This window comes from Histoplasma capsulatum, assembly GCF_000150115.1.
Source record: "Histoplasma capsulatum G186AR genomic scaffold supercont2.4, whole genome shotgun sequence".
Taxonomy (NCBI): domain Eukaryota; kingdom Fungi; phylum Ascomycota; class Eurotiomycetes; order Onygenales; family Ajellomycetaceae; genus Histoplasma; species Histoplasma capsulatum.
The window spans coordinates 2588761-2600990 of NW_025544804.1; the positions used below are offsets into that span (position 1 = coordinate 2588761).

Genomic DNA, 12230 nt, shown 5'->3' on the forward strand with positions numbered 1-12230 from the left:
ATATATCCATATATATATCCATATGTATATATATATAATATCATTCTATCTATGTTTTTCAGGATCGCAGCTTAGAATCCATCCATGTTGCTCACCGTGAAACCTCACCCGCACAACGGAATCTTACCTCATGAGTACGCTGCACTTCCGTCGTCGCCTCTCCCTCACGGCCGTCTCGACCATCGCCATCAACGCCACGCGTTGACTCTTACCGCGCTTTACGCCCCTCGTGTTTCGTCTCCGAATTCTCCTATCGCTCCAGTTTCTCCTCCCACGCTCTCTGCGTACTCTCCACGGTCAGACGCGGCTATGGACTCAGCTAACCGATCCCTCCCATCGATGCCTGCCACTCCTGCCCCTCGGGAACGAGATGTCCCCGCGATGGCGGCCCCTATGAATACCTCCATGTCAAATTTACCGGCACCACCCCCTCAATGGCAAAATGAATCAATGCGCCAATGGCTGCAAACAAAAGCGGAGGAGTATCGGCGGGAACAAGAGGAGGAACGCACGCGCCAAGAAAGTTACCGGCTGGACCAGAGAAGAGTTGAGCAGTCAATGCTTCGAGAGTCCCTCAAGGCTGGCGTTCCTCCCTGCATGGTGCCTCTGATATTTGCCAGTATGGGTGGTGGATGTAATCTCCAATGGATTCAGCAGCATATGTCCCAATTGCACGGATGCTCCTCTCAAACGCATATTCTTCCTCAGCAGGCATCCCATACACTGCCGCAATCTCAACCTCAACCTCAACCTCAACCTCAACCTCAACAGTATCTACCACCCCAGCAGCAACCCCTGAACCAGCAGCACCAGCAGAAACAGGAACAGAAACCTGCTCCTCTCCCGTCTCAACCTACGTCCTCACCAGGCGCTCACCATCATCGTCCTCAATACGCGCAATCTCAATCTATGCCACCCCCATCTCAGATGCCAGCAGCTGCTCAAAGTGTGGCTCCTGAAAACCCTTGCCAGAGCCGCATGATTCCCCCGAATCCGTATGCTTCACAACTTCCGCCCAATATTAAAGTGGGCCACTCCTCCCAACCAGAACCCCTATCACCATCATCCACTGCCTCGTATGGGCGTGCGTCATCGTTGCGCCTGCGGAATCAGCCCACAAGCCAAACAGCTCCTGATGCTGGCATATTATCGCGCATTAATACGTCAGTGCTTCATATCCAACAGCCATCCAACATCTCCTATACCACAACTTCTTCATCGACGTCGGTGCCCCTGCAGCAGGCATCCTCATTAGCCAAATGTGATGCGGGAACCCCTTCTCAATCGCAACGGCAGCCTCAGTCATCTCCGTCCATCTACTTTCACCATTGGGTTCCACCTGGTCAATCGCAGCCGAACACACCGTCAACCAAAACTCCGAATAATTCCCCGTACTCAGGAAACCCGAGTTCTCATCTTCATTCTGAACATCAAATTTCCCCAAAGAAACGAAAGGCGCAATTTGTCCACCAACCAGCTCCACCCCCACCACGTTCTGACACAGTAACATCACAATTTTTACCAGGTCGGGTTTCTCCAAAAGGTACCGGACGGAGCGGGGGCCAATTACGACATGACAGACAACAGCAGGACCAAGAACCGAGGCATGGAGATCTACCAGAATCAGGAAGGCCTGGGGGGCAAATGCATATGACTTCGTTGAGCAGCAGCACGGACCAGGGGGATGTCCAGTCGACATCGAGGGGACGATCAAATTCGGATCGGGAAAGAAAACGTGGACAGAGCAGCAGCAACAACAACAACGCGCAATTTGCTGGGGACCACAATGGCAGAAGCCATGGTAATTACCCTGGCGCCGGCTCACGGGATGACTCTCAAGGCGGGCGTGGGGAGGGGGGAGGCGGAGGCGGAGGCGGAGGACATGAACTCTCAGCTTCCTACAACAGCAGGCCCTCTAGCTTCAACGTATATGGTCCGAATTATGGACATTCTCATGAGAGCGCCGGACCATCTAATTCAGGGCCCGGAACCGACACTAATAACTATCAATCCCCTGCGGCTCGATCACCTATTCGCGCTCGGGAGGACCGCCCACAACAATCCACGGGAACATAGCGTTCACTGCTAGTTTTATTTATCATCCTCCTAGTTGCCTTTGGTTTATAACTACACTGTCTTATTTGAACGCCTATAATTTAAGCAGGGATTTCGTTTCTTGTCGTTTTCATATATCACATCGGATCTTAGAGCAATTTCTTATTATTTGTTTTGGTCGAAATCTCTACATGTTAGGATGTTTTACTAGAAATTGTCATATTGTGGGTTACTGCATCAGAACCGAAATTTGCCATCTTTCCGCCGCCACCTTGCGTCTCATATTTTTCCAACTTCACCTTTCAGGATCTCATTTTCATTTTTCATTGTCTCCGTTGTCCTCACCATCATTCCTTTTGCGGGTGTGGGCTTTTTTTCCTTTTGTCTTGTTTGTTTTAACAAGTCCACGGATGAAGAAGGGTTTGTTTTCTCATCCAAAAAACTATTCTTTTCCTTTGTATAATAAAAATTTTCATGTTATATATGTATATATAAGTGCCGGGCCATTATCATTGGCAAAGCCCTCCACAATCATGGTGCCTTTTTGTGGCAGAAAAGTTAGTGGGGATTGCCAATACTTTTGGCCTAGTGTTGTATATTCCTTATATTTGCCTTTTATTTCATTTTTAATACTCATAAAGGAAAAAGTCATGTCTCTAACCGCCCTTTACTCGTAATTTTCACCTTCTATTCTCTCTCTTCCCCCCACCTTCGAAAGCCTTAATGAGCCCTCGCTTGCGCAGATAGAAGAGAAAAGGGGGAGCTAAATTTTGTCCCCTCTCCCCCCCTTTTTTTGACCCCTGACACTCAAATATAGATTGCTTTCTTTTTTTTGGTGGAGATATTGATGAAACTTACTTTGTACCATTACATTAATTTATTATGGGAAGGTACATTTCATGTCATTTTGATACGAAATTTGTGATGTGATTGAGTGGGCGCTGAAATACGTTTAAATTGAAACTGATAGGGTATTGAGTTAAAGAAAGATGAAATTGAATACGAAGAGACAAAATTGAAAAAAAAAAAAAAAAAAAAAAAAAAAAAACAATAGAAAAGTGCAAAAAGAAATGCCCCCGGCCAGGATCGAACTGGCGACCTTGAGATCGCTAAGTAGTTTTGTGCTACCTATCATATTGTGATGAGGACATGAATATGAGACTCACGTGATAACCAACTACACCACAGAGGCAATTGCTTGATGGAAACAAGCGGGGATCAGGTATTGTTATGCCCGGTGAGTTAGTCTTGTTCCCTGTGTTTTTTCATCCTATCTCCATATGACACCTTTTGAACGGAAAATAGCTTGAACAGGTCACAGCGAGTTTTGCTAGGGGAGATGCCACACCATCAAGTAAGGTGTCGATAGCCTATGATCGATAGATAGGAGGGTCGGGTCATGGCCCGAGTCCTGTCCGCGGAATTGATACTCATATCCAAGTTTGATGCTAGCTTGATTGTTCGGTTGGCGAAACCTCGAGCGTCTCTGTTGTATATTTTTCGTTTCTGGGGGTTTTTTTTTTTTTTTTTTTTCCCTGGTTGTTATTCGACCCTGTTGAGTTTTGCATTTATGTCTATGCAACGAAGTAATTGGCCGCTTTTTGGCATGGATTGCAAAATATTTATTAGTACCCTCCCCTGTCGATAATCGGAGCAGCAGAGCTGGATGGATCGGATCCTCATCCCATTCTTTTTCTGAGAGAGATATTTCCCAACTGATGCCTGCAGATGGTTGGGTCATTTTTCTAGTTCTTCGTAGAAGGCTGTCTGTCTGTCTTAGTCAAAGGGAAATACGAACTGCGCCTTCAAAATGCCTGGCTAGGCTGGCTGGTCGATCATAAAAGATGGGCTGCTAGCGAGGTGATCGGAGGACTGAAGGGCAAAAAACTTCAGCTCCATGCATGTTCCCTTATTTTTTTTTCCAGGCGCCCCCGTTGAACAGGTTCCAATCTCGATTCCTCGCTTCGAAATTTTGATGAATCCTGCAATCTTGCCCTGCCGGATCTCCCACCATTCCATTCCGTTCCGCACGAGCGAGCGGTGTGGAAATGTTCGTCCGGTCGTCCGTTATGCGCCTTGTGGCTTGCATATTCGGGCTCCAGTGGCTGGCAGCAGAAGCCTACATATACAGTGGCCGCCCCTCACATCCTGATCTCCCGGGCCATAGCGATAGATCGGAGGTGAAAGGCTCAAGCGGATATGGCTGCCAGACCCGTGACAGCGAGGTCGTTTTACCCAGAAATCCGAAAAGAGCCGGCGAGGATGACGGCACGCTGTGGACTGGGGAAACCGTCTTCGATATCACTCGGCGACCTACCCGGGAAACCAACGGGTCAAATGGACTAGACACGGTCTGCAGCGGAGTGTATCGCATGCCTACTGTTTTTTGGCTCGGGCCGTCTACCCAGGGCAGCGAGGGCGAGGACAACAAAGTTGGTCTGGGCATGATCACCTGGGAGACAAATGACACCGACAAAGCCGATGCGTGGCATGTTTATCGCCCGTGCTTGGAGGCAGCAGGTAGGGACCGGGCGTTTCTACTCAAGGGGCTTGCCCACTACGACAATTCAACCGAGCCCCCCGACGACACTACACTGGGGTTGAACCTGGTTGCACCCCCGCCGGGAAATGAAGCATCTGCTGCACCCGGTCCGTCTGGGCAGCTATTTTTCAACGGCACCTACAACGGCGTCAAGGAATCCGAGGAGTACCTTGGAAAGGCGGCGGTGTATTTGGGAGAGCTCGCCTTCACCGAGGACCTCAACTGTACCAGCTCCGCCGGCTCAGGGGGTGATTTTGAGTTCCTCTCCTACGGGGATGGTACCATTCGACCGGGGACGTCCGTGAATGGGATACTCACCAACGACACCATTCTCCTGCGGCTGGCTGGGTCGTGGGAGTCGAAAATCCTGGAGGGCGAGGATACCCGGACCAACGCAACCGTGACAAATATCATATATACCGAAACGGAATTTGCTATCACGTTCAACGGCCGTTACGATTTGCGCAATTCATCCCAGCGTCTCGTTGTCAATACCTCCCGTGCGAATGTTATGACTTTTATCGCTGCAGGGACGCGACCGTACCCTCCCGCTGTTTTCTCCTTCTTCTTAAGCGTTGTACTTTTTTGCTCCCTCTATACCAATTTGTGACTTTAGTTGTTTATACCCTTGATCTTTACTGTTGGGGGGTTGGCCTTGTTTCGGATAAGTTAGATACCCGATATGTGTTTAATATGGAGGGGGAATAGGAGTTTTATTTTTATCGCTTGATATTATTCTTTTAAACGATACCTGGGCAATATAATATTGCCAGCGCGGATAAAATATGTAAAGTACATGCCAGTTAGAAAGCCGTTCAGTACAATCGAGATTTATGATCATAGCAAGGTAATCGAGTATAAAATAATTGACTCCAAAAATCAAGTTGAATAGAATGAAAAGCAATGGAGTACATATATAGGGTGTTATTGGCGGCCATATTCAATGTGTATCTTTTTTTTAACTCCCCTTCAGTTACGACAACAAAATGGAAGGAAGGGAGAAGGAAGATAAGAAACTTGACAAAGTGGAAGTTCATGACAGATGAAATAGAGATGTATTATTATTCAAAGACTATCATAAATTTAAAAATGAAAACAGATGAAAGTGTTCCTGTGAGGGAGTTAAAAAGAAAGGTATAATAACAATTATAATAGTAAGCAAGGGAGGGAGATAGGAGACAAAAGTCGACATATCCTGAAAAGTAGAACAAGACTACGCATGCACGCATGCGCACCCACACACAGAAAACAGAGGGGTATCTAGATACTCTCATATCAAAAGGGGAAGGAGAGGAAGAGAAGGAGAGGACAATGGAATAAAATAAAGGAAAAATGGAGGACGGGTTAGAGACAGAAATTCAAGTTCAAATACAACATGAAACAATAACAAAAACCCTTTTCTCTAATTTTCCTCTCATAAATGAGCAATTAAGATTAATGAGGAAAGAGAGAAAGAACATAATGCCATCTATAATGAAAGGTGAAGGATGGGACGAAGGGGGTATTATTACAAGAAATAGGATAAATAGGTGAACAGAATACGTGGGTGCGCGAAGAATGGAATGCTTAGATAAATGGAGAGGGGGAGAGTGAAATAATTAGAAGAGTCCATGGTTGCAGATACTGAGGGAAAAAAAAAAAAAGAAAAAAAGGGTGAGAACGACTTTGTAAGTGTTTTGGATTAGTTCTTTTTCCCTTGACGTTGTGAGGGAGGCGATAAGATAAGGAATCGACGAAAAAAAAATTTGGGAGTTGAGCAGGTGAAAAAAGGGCATCTAGCGAGCATAGATAAAATTGAAGTTAGAATAAGGCCGTGTGTTGCCTTCATCTAGAGATCCGGTGAGAGCCAAAATTCCCCCACAGCAGGAGGGGATCTCATGTGTAGGTAAAGATGTGTCAACCCTTCTTCCGACGATGAACCTTATACTCGGCCCTCGCAACGCGCATGAAGACCTCCACATCTTTAATGGGAATCCAGCTCGTAAGCACCTTCATGGCGTTCTCGAAATCGGATTCTAGGATGATATCGCGCATCCCATCGATAAGGGCAGCAGAGGTGGCATGAAGGACATCGAGGCTTTTCCCGAAGGGGCTAGCGAGAGGTTGCGTCGGTAGCTCCGATGACGATGCTAGTGGGTTTGGTTCAGCGTTCCCATTTACAGTGCCAGTGCCAATACGGGAGCTTGTTGGGGATCTGGTTGCGGAGGCGGATGTGGATATCGGTTCCTCTGAGTCTCCTAAGAGCATGAAAACGTCCCAGACGCGGAGCTGCGCAGGGAAAGGGATTGAGTAGTTGAATAGGGTCAGGTACCATCGGGTGCCGTACGCCGTTGGGGGAATTCCAAGTTCGGTCTGGATGGGAAGGGCGTTAGTACTGGATACTAGAAGGAGAGAAGGAGAAGGCGTAACATACCAGTTTCTCAGCAACTTCACCCCCTTCAAGCCATTCCTTCTCAAAATTACCAAGTGCTTCCATCAATCCCGAAAATCCCGATCGATAGAGACGATCTAAACCCCTAAGTTGCCATAGCCTCACGAGCATAACAAAGGTATGCTCTTCATCGTAATAGGCAAGAAGAGTTGCGGCAAGCGCAGCCATTCCCTGAACGTACCCCGTGTCTGGGAAGTAGAGGGACATCGCATGAAGGACGCGGAAGAGAAGCCTCTGGCCCCCTCGATAGCGACGACGGAACATAATATGGCTACTAATCGTCCGTGGAACATCAATATCAATCTGCACGTCGTCGGGGGAGCCCAGCTCTTGGAGCTCATTGAACGTCCGGATGAGCTCTGTATCTGTTGGGCTATCCTTCTGTTTCTTCGCACTGGCATTTAGAAACGCATACCAGGCAGTTGATCGCCACCTGTCGGGTATTCCTTTCCAAGTCCGTTCGATAAGTTTTGAGCTCTTTACGTCGAATTCGAATGTCATACCAGCACCGTCCTGAGGCTTAGACACGACCTTGGCCATCTTTCTCCACTTATCTTCTCTCTCCCATTCCTTTTTCTTCATTGCAAGGGCATGTGGGCTGTTATCATCCTCGACAATTTGACCTGGGAGAGTTAACATGTCACTAGCTTCATCAACGAATTTGCGATTTTTGTTATGTGGTAGCCTGTTTGCCGCATATCGCATTCTCGAGGATGATCTGTGAATGCTTATTTGATAGGAGCTCTGGGAAGATGTGGGGCGGGATTGCTCTGTCGATTTCCTAGGCGGAGACCGGCCGGCAAAGGACCGGGAGCTAGGCGCAGCAGAAGGTTCCCTCCGCAGCGTACGCTTCCGGCGCGGAGTTGTGGATGCGAGCAGTAAGCTCGTTGAGACTCGTTGAAGAACCGGAGGGGGTGCGTCTGGAGTATCCTCGCCCTTTTGTCGGGGAATGATGAAACCATATCGGTCAACGTCGCCAACTTGAATATTTTCCCAGTCCTCTAACCCGCCAGCAAGCTCAAATGGCTCTCTTGTGATAAAACTTCCTCTTCTCGAACCCCGCCCGGAAACTGAGGGAGTAGGTGATTTTGCTCGTTCTTTTTCACCGCCGTCACCTGAGGCTGGAAGAGCGCATGGCTCATGTAGTATAGCCTCCTCATTATCCAAGCCTAACAGTTCATTAACCTTTGCATCGTCGACATCGTCATCTCCTATCTCATACATCAGCCGCACCTTTTGTGATAGTACTTCCTCATCGACCGACAATGCTCGAGCTGCAGAGCTGACTGGACGAGGACGTAGAGAATTGTTTGATGTGACATGCCTCGAACTTAGAGACGTAGCGGTCCTGACTTTGCCGTGAACGCCTAGTGTAGTGTTGCTATTATTTCCTCCACCGCTCGTGGGACTCGCTTTGCTATCCTGATTTTCCTTCGACTGACTCCCGTCAACCTCTGCTCCAGAAGGATTTTCGGTATTATTATTTGGGCTTTCAGCAATTGATTCTAAGGAATCTGTAGTCAGGTCTCCAAAGGAACCAGTTGGGATATCCAGCGTAATTCCACGAAACGGCACGGGCTCGAGGGGTGGAAGGGGTGGGACAGCCGGAAGAGGATCAGGTTTCCGTTTTTTGAGGGGGCTCCATTTCCGCTCTGATCGTCGTGAACTCGGACGGGCGTGTTTTTCATCGATTATGATGCTTGGGATACTGGGAGGTGATTTTAGGCTCGGGGCAGAGAGTTCGTCTGAAGCTAGAGTTGTTCTACTATCTCTCCTTGATGGAGCTAGACCAGAATCCTTCCTGCCCTCGTACTCCACACGATGAATTGGCTTGATAGACGACGAAGGGGGCTCTGGAGAGGGAACTGATGGCTCCTTGGAGTCTCCATTCTGCGATTCGATTCGTAGACTAGAGCCCCGAGAAGGCGGAAGGGAGGGAGAGCAGGGAGATGGGATCGGTGGTGGCGGAGACAGGGGTTCAGCAATAGCGGTAGCATTGTCGTCAATTGAGTCAGGTGCTTTGCACCGCGCACTGGAGCTGGTGAGGGGTCTTGCGGGGGAGACCATGACAGTCGCGAGATCTCCCGTGATGTTGAAGCAGAGGTTTCAGCTTTGGAATACGTGAGGAAGCAGAGCGGCAATATTCATTCGAGTCACGCCTGCCGCGATATAAGGGACGAGGGAGGAGTTGAACCAACCGTCGAGGTAGCAGCTGCGGTGGTACAATGGTTCCTCCGTCAGACATACAGGCATGCGATGGGGAGGAAGCACAGCAAGGAGTTGGCGGCGGTGTCCCTCGAAGTAGAAATTAAAAGTTTGGAGAAACGTTTTGTTGAGCTAGCAGCAGAAGATAAAAAAAAACAGCAGCTGGTGCCATTGATCAACAGGCGTTGGCCTCTCCCGTGAACGGCGCGAGGGCGTTAGTGTGCTGTGTAGTCGGAGTCAAAGCAGCCAAAAAAAGGGGCGACGGTTGGACCTCCACCAGAAACAAGCGGGCGCCAGCCGCATCCAACCACGCAGCATCGTCAGTATCCCCACACTGCCACGTGATCCAAGCCTCCACGATGCACTAAACCCGATCCGTGTAGGTGAACAGCCAGGGCTGTATGTTGATCTCGACCCTGGAGGCTGGAACCTGTACTTACATACAGCCAGTACTGCAACATCAGTACATTGGCCCTAGGCATTGTTTGACGCCGTCACAGCGAATTATCACGAATTAGCAGCACAGTGTACAGATCTGTACCTTGTACATGTACAATAAGATTCTCTGTGCATGTTATTATTAGTATTTGTCGCTTGCTGGGAGCTAATGGCCGCTAAAGAGAAGTGGGGGTTGTTAAAAATGAATTATACATCGCGACTAACTAATAATCCTTGGTGTCCATCTGCTCCCATGAATCAAGTGGGCTAAAAACGCCATTTATTCCCTGATATTCAAAAAATCGATTTCCTCCTTAAAAACTCCGTTATTCGTCGTTTCCCTGTTTCCTCCGCCCTCTCCTGCTTAATAACTATCAGAAAATGGATAATCCAGGGAAGAAAAAGCAAGTTGCTAATATAGAAGGAATAGAAGGGGTGCCCACGCGCGTGGAGAAGCTGCCGTGGATGGGGTGCGGGGCGGGGGATTTTAGAGGCTACCATGGTTCTGTCGGCCCAACGCGATGGGAACAAAGAAAAGAAAATATATGAAAGCCGTTAGAAGGGGAAGGGGATAAGAGGCAAAGCCGTGCACAGTAATACCACAGCACCGCAGCAAAACAGCACAAGATATTAATTCAATGGAGATTGAGTTTTTTTCTTTTTCTTTTTCTTTTTCTTTTTAAGCTGCTGCAGCTGTGCCTGCTCCAGATCCCGAACCGGATCCATTCAAAGCATTATTATTGCTATTATCGCCTTGTCCCTGCCTCGGATCAGTGGGCTCCGGCGGCAGAATTTCAATCTGTCGAACGAGGAAACTCTTCTCATCCGTAAACTGATCATCATCAGTCCTGTCCTCCAAGAACTTGGGGAGGAATTTTAACAGCCGGTCCCGGTTGTTGATTAGGATTCTCTGGACGGCGACAGACTTGTTAGGGTTTGCAACAAAGACCTAGAAAGAAGAATTTGTTAGAAATTTTTTTCCGGATGATATGGTCAGAAAAACTGGGAAAGGGGGAATGAGGATTGAGTCAGTTGGTAGGGCCATCGGACCTTGAAAATATGGAAACCTTCATATTGAACCATTTTGCGATCATCTCTCAACAGGTTCATGCACATCTTGAGGTGATCTCCGCGGTCAACATATTTCGTCATGACATTATAATTCGCTCGATCTAGAAGGATCTCCCCTAGCAGCTTAATACTTTGTCGCTTCGTCACGTATGAGTCTGACTGGACAAGGATGCTATTGTATTTGCTGAAGAAAAGCTCGAAATTGGATAATAAGTATTGCGACACCAGGCCTTTATGTTTCGTAAGGATATCCTAAAGCCATATTGTGAATGAAAAGCTTGGAGAAATAAACGGCGAGCGGGGGATTATAAACGGAATAACCCACCCGAAATGTAGTAAATGCATCGGCACTGACTTCAAAGCTGCCACGGTTGATCCATTGGAAAAACTGCCAAAAGAGCCCTTCTCCCGTTTGCTTCGCGCCCGGGTCGACCTCGTTAATCCGGATGGCAGGCTCCTCTCTGGCTGATTCGTCGTAGAGGACAATGGCAGCAATGACCTCGAACTTTAAGGCTTCTCGCAGTATAGATCCACAGGGCATGGCACTTCGATGATTTTCATAACCCCAGCACAGCTCTGCAATAATCTCTGGCCGGTTGTGGACGATATAGGATATGACGGGGGGATCCGCAGAGCTCGCATCGGCGGGTCTGAATCGGAGGATGTGAGAGAATATGGTTTGCGTATCTTTTCTTGCCTCGAATGGCAGATGGCGGATACTTTGGGCTAGTTCGTAGAGCAGGTCATCTTGGATGACTGCTTGTACCAATTGCTGTACCTGTTCGGGGAGCGTATCGGCTTCTTCACCACGGGATCATGAGCAAGAGTTTTTTCTTTGTTTTTTTTTATTACATAGAGTCTTAGGCGACAGCGATTTGTTATCAAAATTTACCAACCCTGTGTCCCCTGAACAATCAATTTCATATGAGCCAATTGCTTGGCTAGATCTTCCTCCACCTAATATATCCGCTCCGGTTAGCGGGATATCCAGCAAGTTTTACGGTGAAATGTAACAAACCTTTGAGCCGCCATTCGGGTTTTCCCACAGGCGTGATAGAAGGTCCTTTATTGACCGCGCGACCTCAGCAGGTTGCCGTGACCTGGCGCGGTTAAATAGGAATGCCATCGATCACACAACAAGGCTGATCTGAATGACGGAGAGCTTCGCGGAAAGAGAACCATAGAAACAGCCCTCAAATGGGAGACTTGTGCCAAGACAATTATTGGGAATCAAACAAAAGAAATGAGCGCCAATTGATAGGATGTTGGGCAATGGCAGCCAATGCTCCAAGCATAAGTATAGGCAGCTGAATTTTGGAAGATCCTCAAAAAATGTTGACTTGGTGTCTTGCGGTGAGAAAGCGATGTTGAAAGCGGAGGCTTGATCCAAACAAGTGGGGCACGCGCTTTACGCGCCAAGAAAGCATCATTACACAGCAAGATATTTGCACTTAGAACTTTGCGTCGCACGATTGCACAAACCAACCT

At 48.0% G+C, this 12230-nt stretch overlaps 4 protein-coding genes and 1 non-coding gene across 5 annotated transcripts; 2 read left to right on the top strand and 3 right to left on the bottom strand.

The window, feature by feature from the left end:
- Positions 1–84: 84 nt before the first annotated feature.
- On the top strand, positions 85–2076 carry HCBG_03913 (uncharacterized protein; the record flags this gene model as incomplete). The annotated part of the gene is made up of 1 exon (XM_045430962.1): positions 85–2076. One exon carries the CDS (start codon positions 85–87, stop codon positions 2074–2076), a length of 1992 nt encoding a protein of 663 aa, XP_045289105.1.
- A 1050-nt stretch (positions 2077–3126) lies between these two features.
- HCBG_11026 lies at positions 3127–3247 on the bottom strand. The gene has a single exon. It is a non-coding gene; the product is annotated as a tRNA-Met (tRNA).
- An 856-nt stretch (positions 3248–4103) lies between these two features.
- HCBG_03914 (uncharacterized protein) lies at positions 4104–5207 on the top strand (the record flags this gene model as incomplete). The annotated part of the gene is made up of 1 exon (XM_045430963.1): positions 4104–5207. One exon carries the CDS (start codon positions 4104–4106, stop codon positions 5205–5207), a length of 1104 nt encoding a protein of 367 aa, XP_045289106.1.
- A 1286-nt stretch (positions 5208–6493) lies between these two features.
- Positions 6494–9095, bottom strand: HCBG_03915 (GTPase activating protein; the record flags this gene model as incomplete). Its single annotated transcript, XM_045430964.1, has 2 exons — positions 6494–6949; positions 7011–9095. The coding sequence occupies 2 exons, from the start codon at positions 9093–9095 to the stop codon at positions 6494–6496; spliced, it is 2541 nt and encodes an 846-aa protein (XP_045289107.1).
- A 763-nt stretch (positions 9096–9858) lies between these two features.
- On the bottom strand, positions 9859–12093 carry HCBG_03916 (conidiophore development protein hymA; the record flags this gene model as incomplete). Its single annotated transcript, XM_045430965.1, has 5 exons — positions 9859–10620; positions 10722–10994; positions 11068–11543; positions 11639–11699; positions 11761–12093. The coding sequence occupies 5 exons, from the start codon at positions 11866–11868 to the stop codon at positions 10351–10353; spliced, it is 1188 nt and encodes a 395-aa protein (XP_045289108.1).
- Positions 12094–12230: the final 137 nt, after the last annotated feature.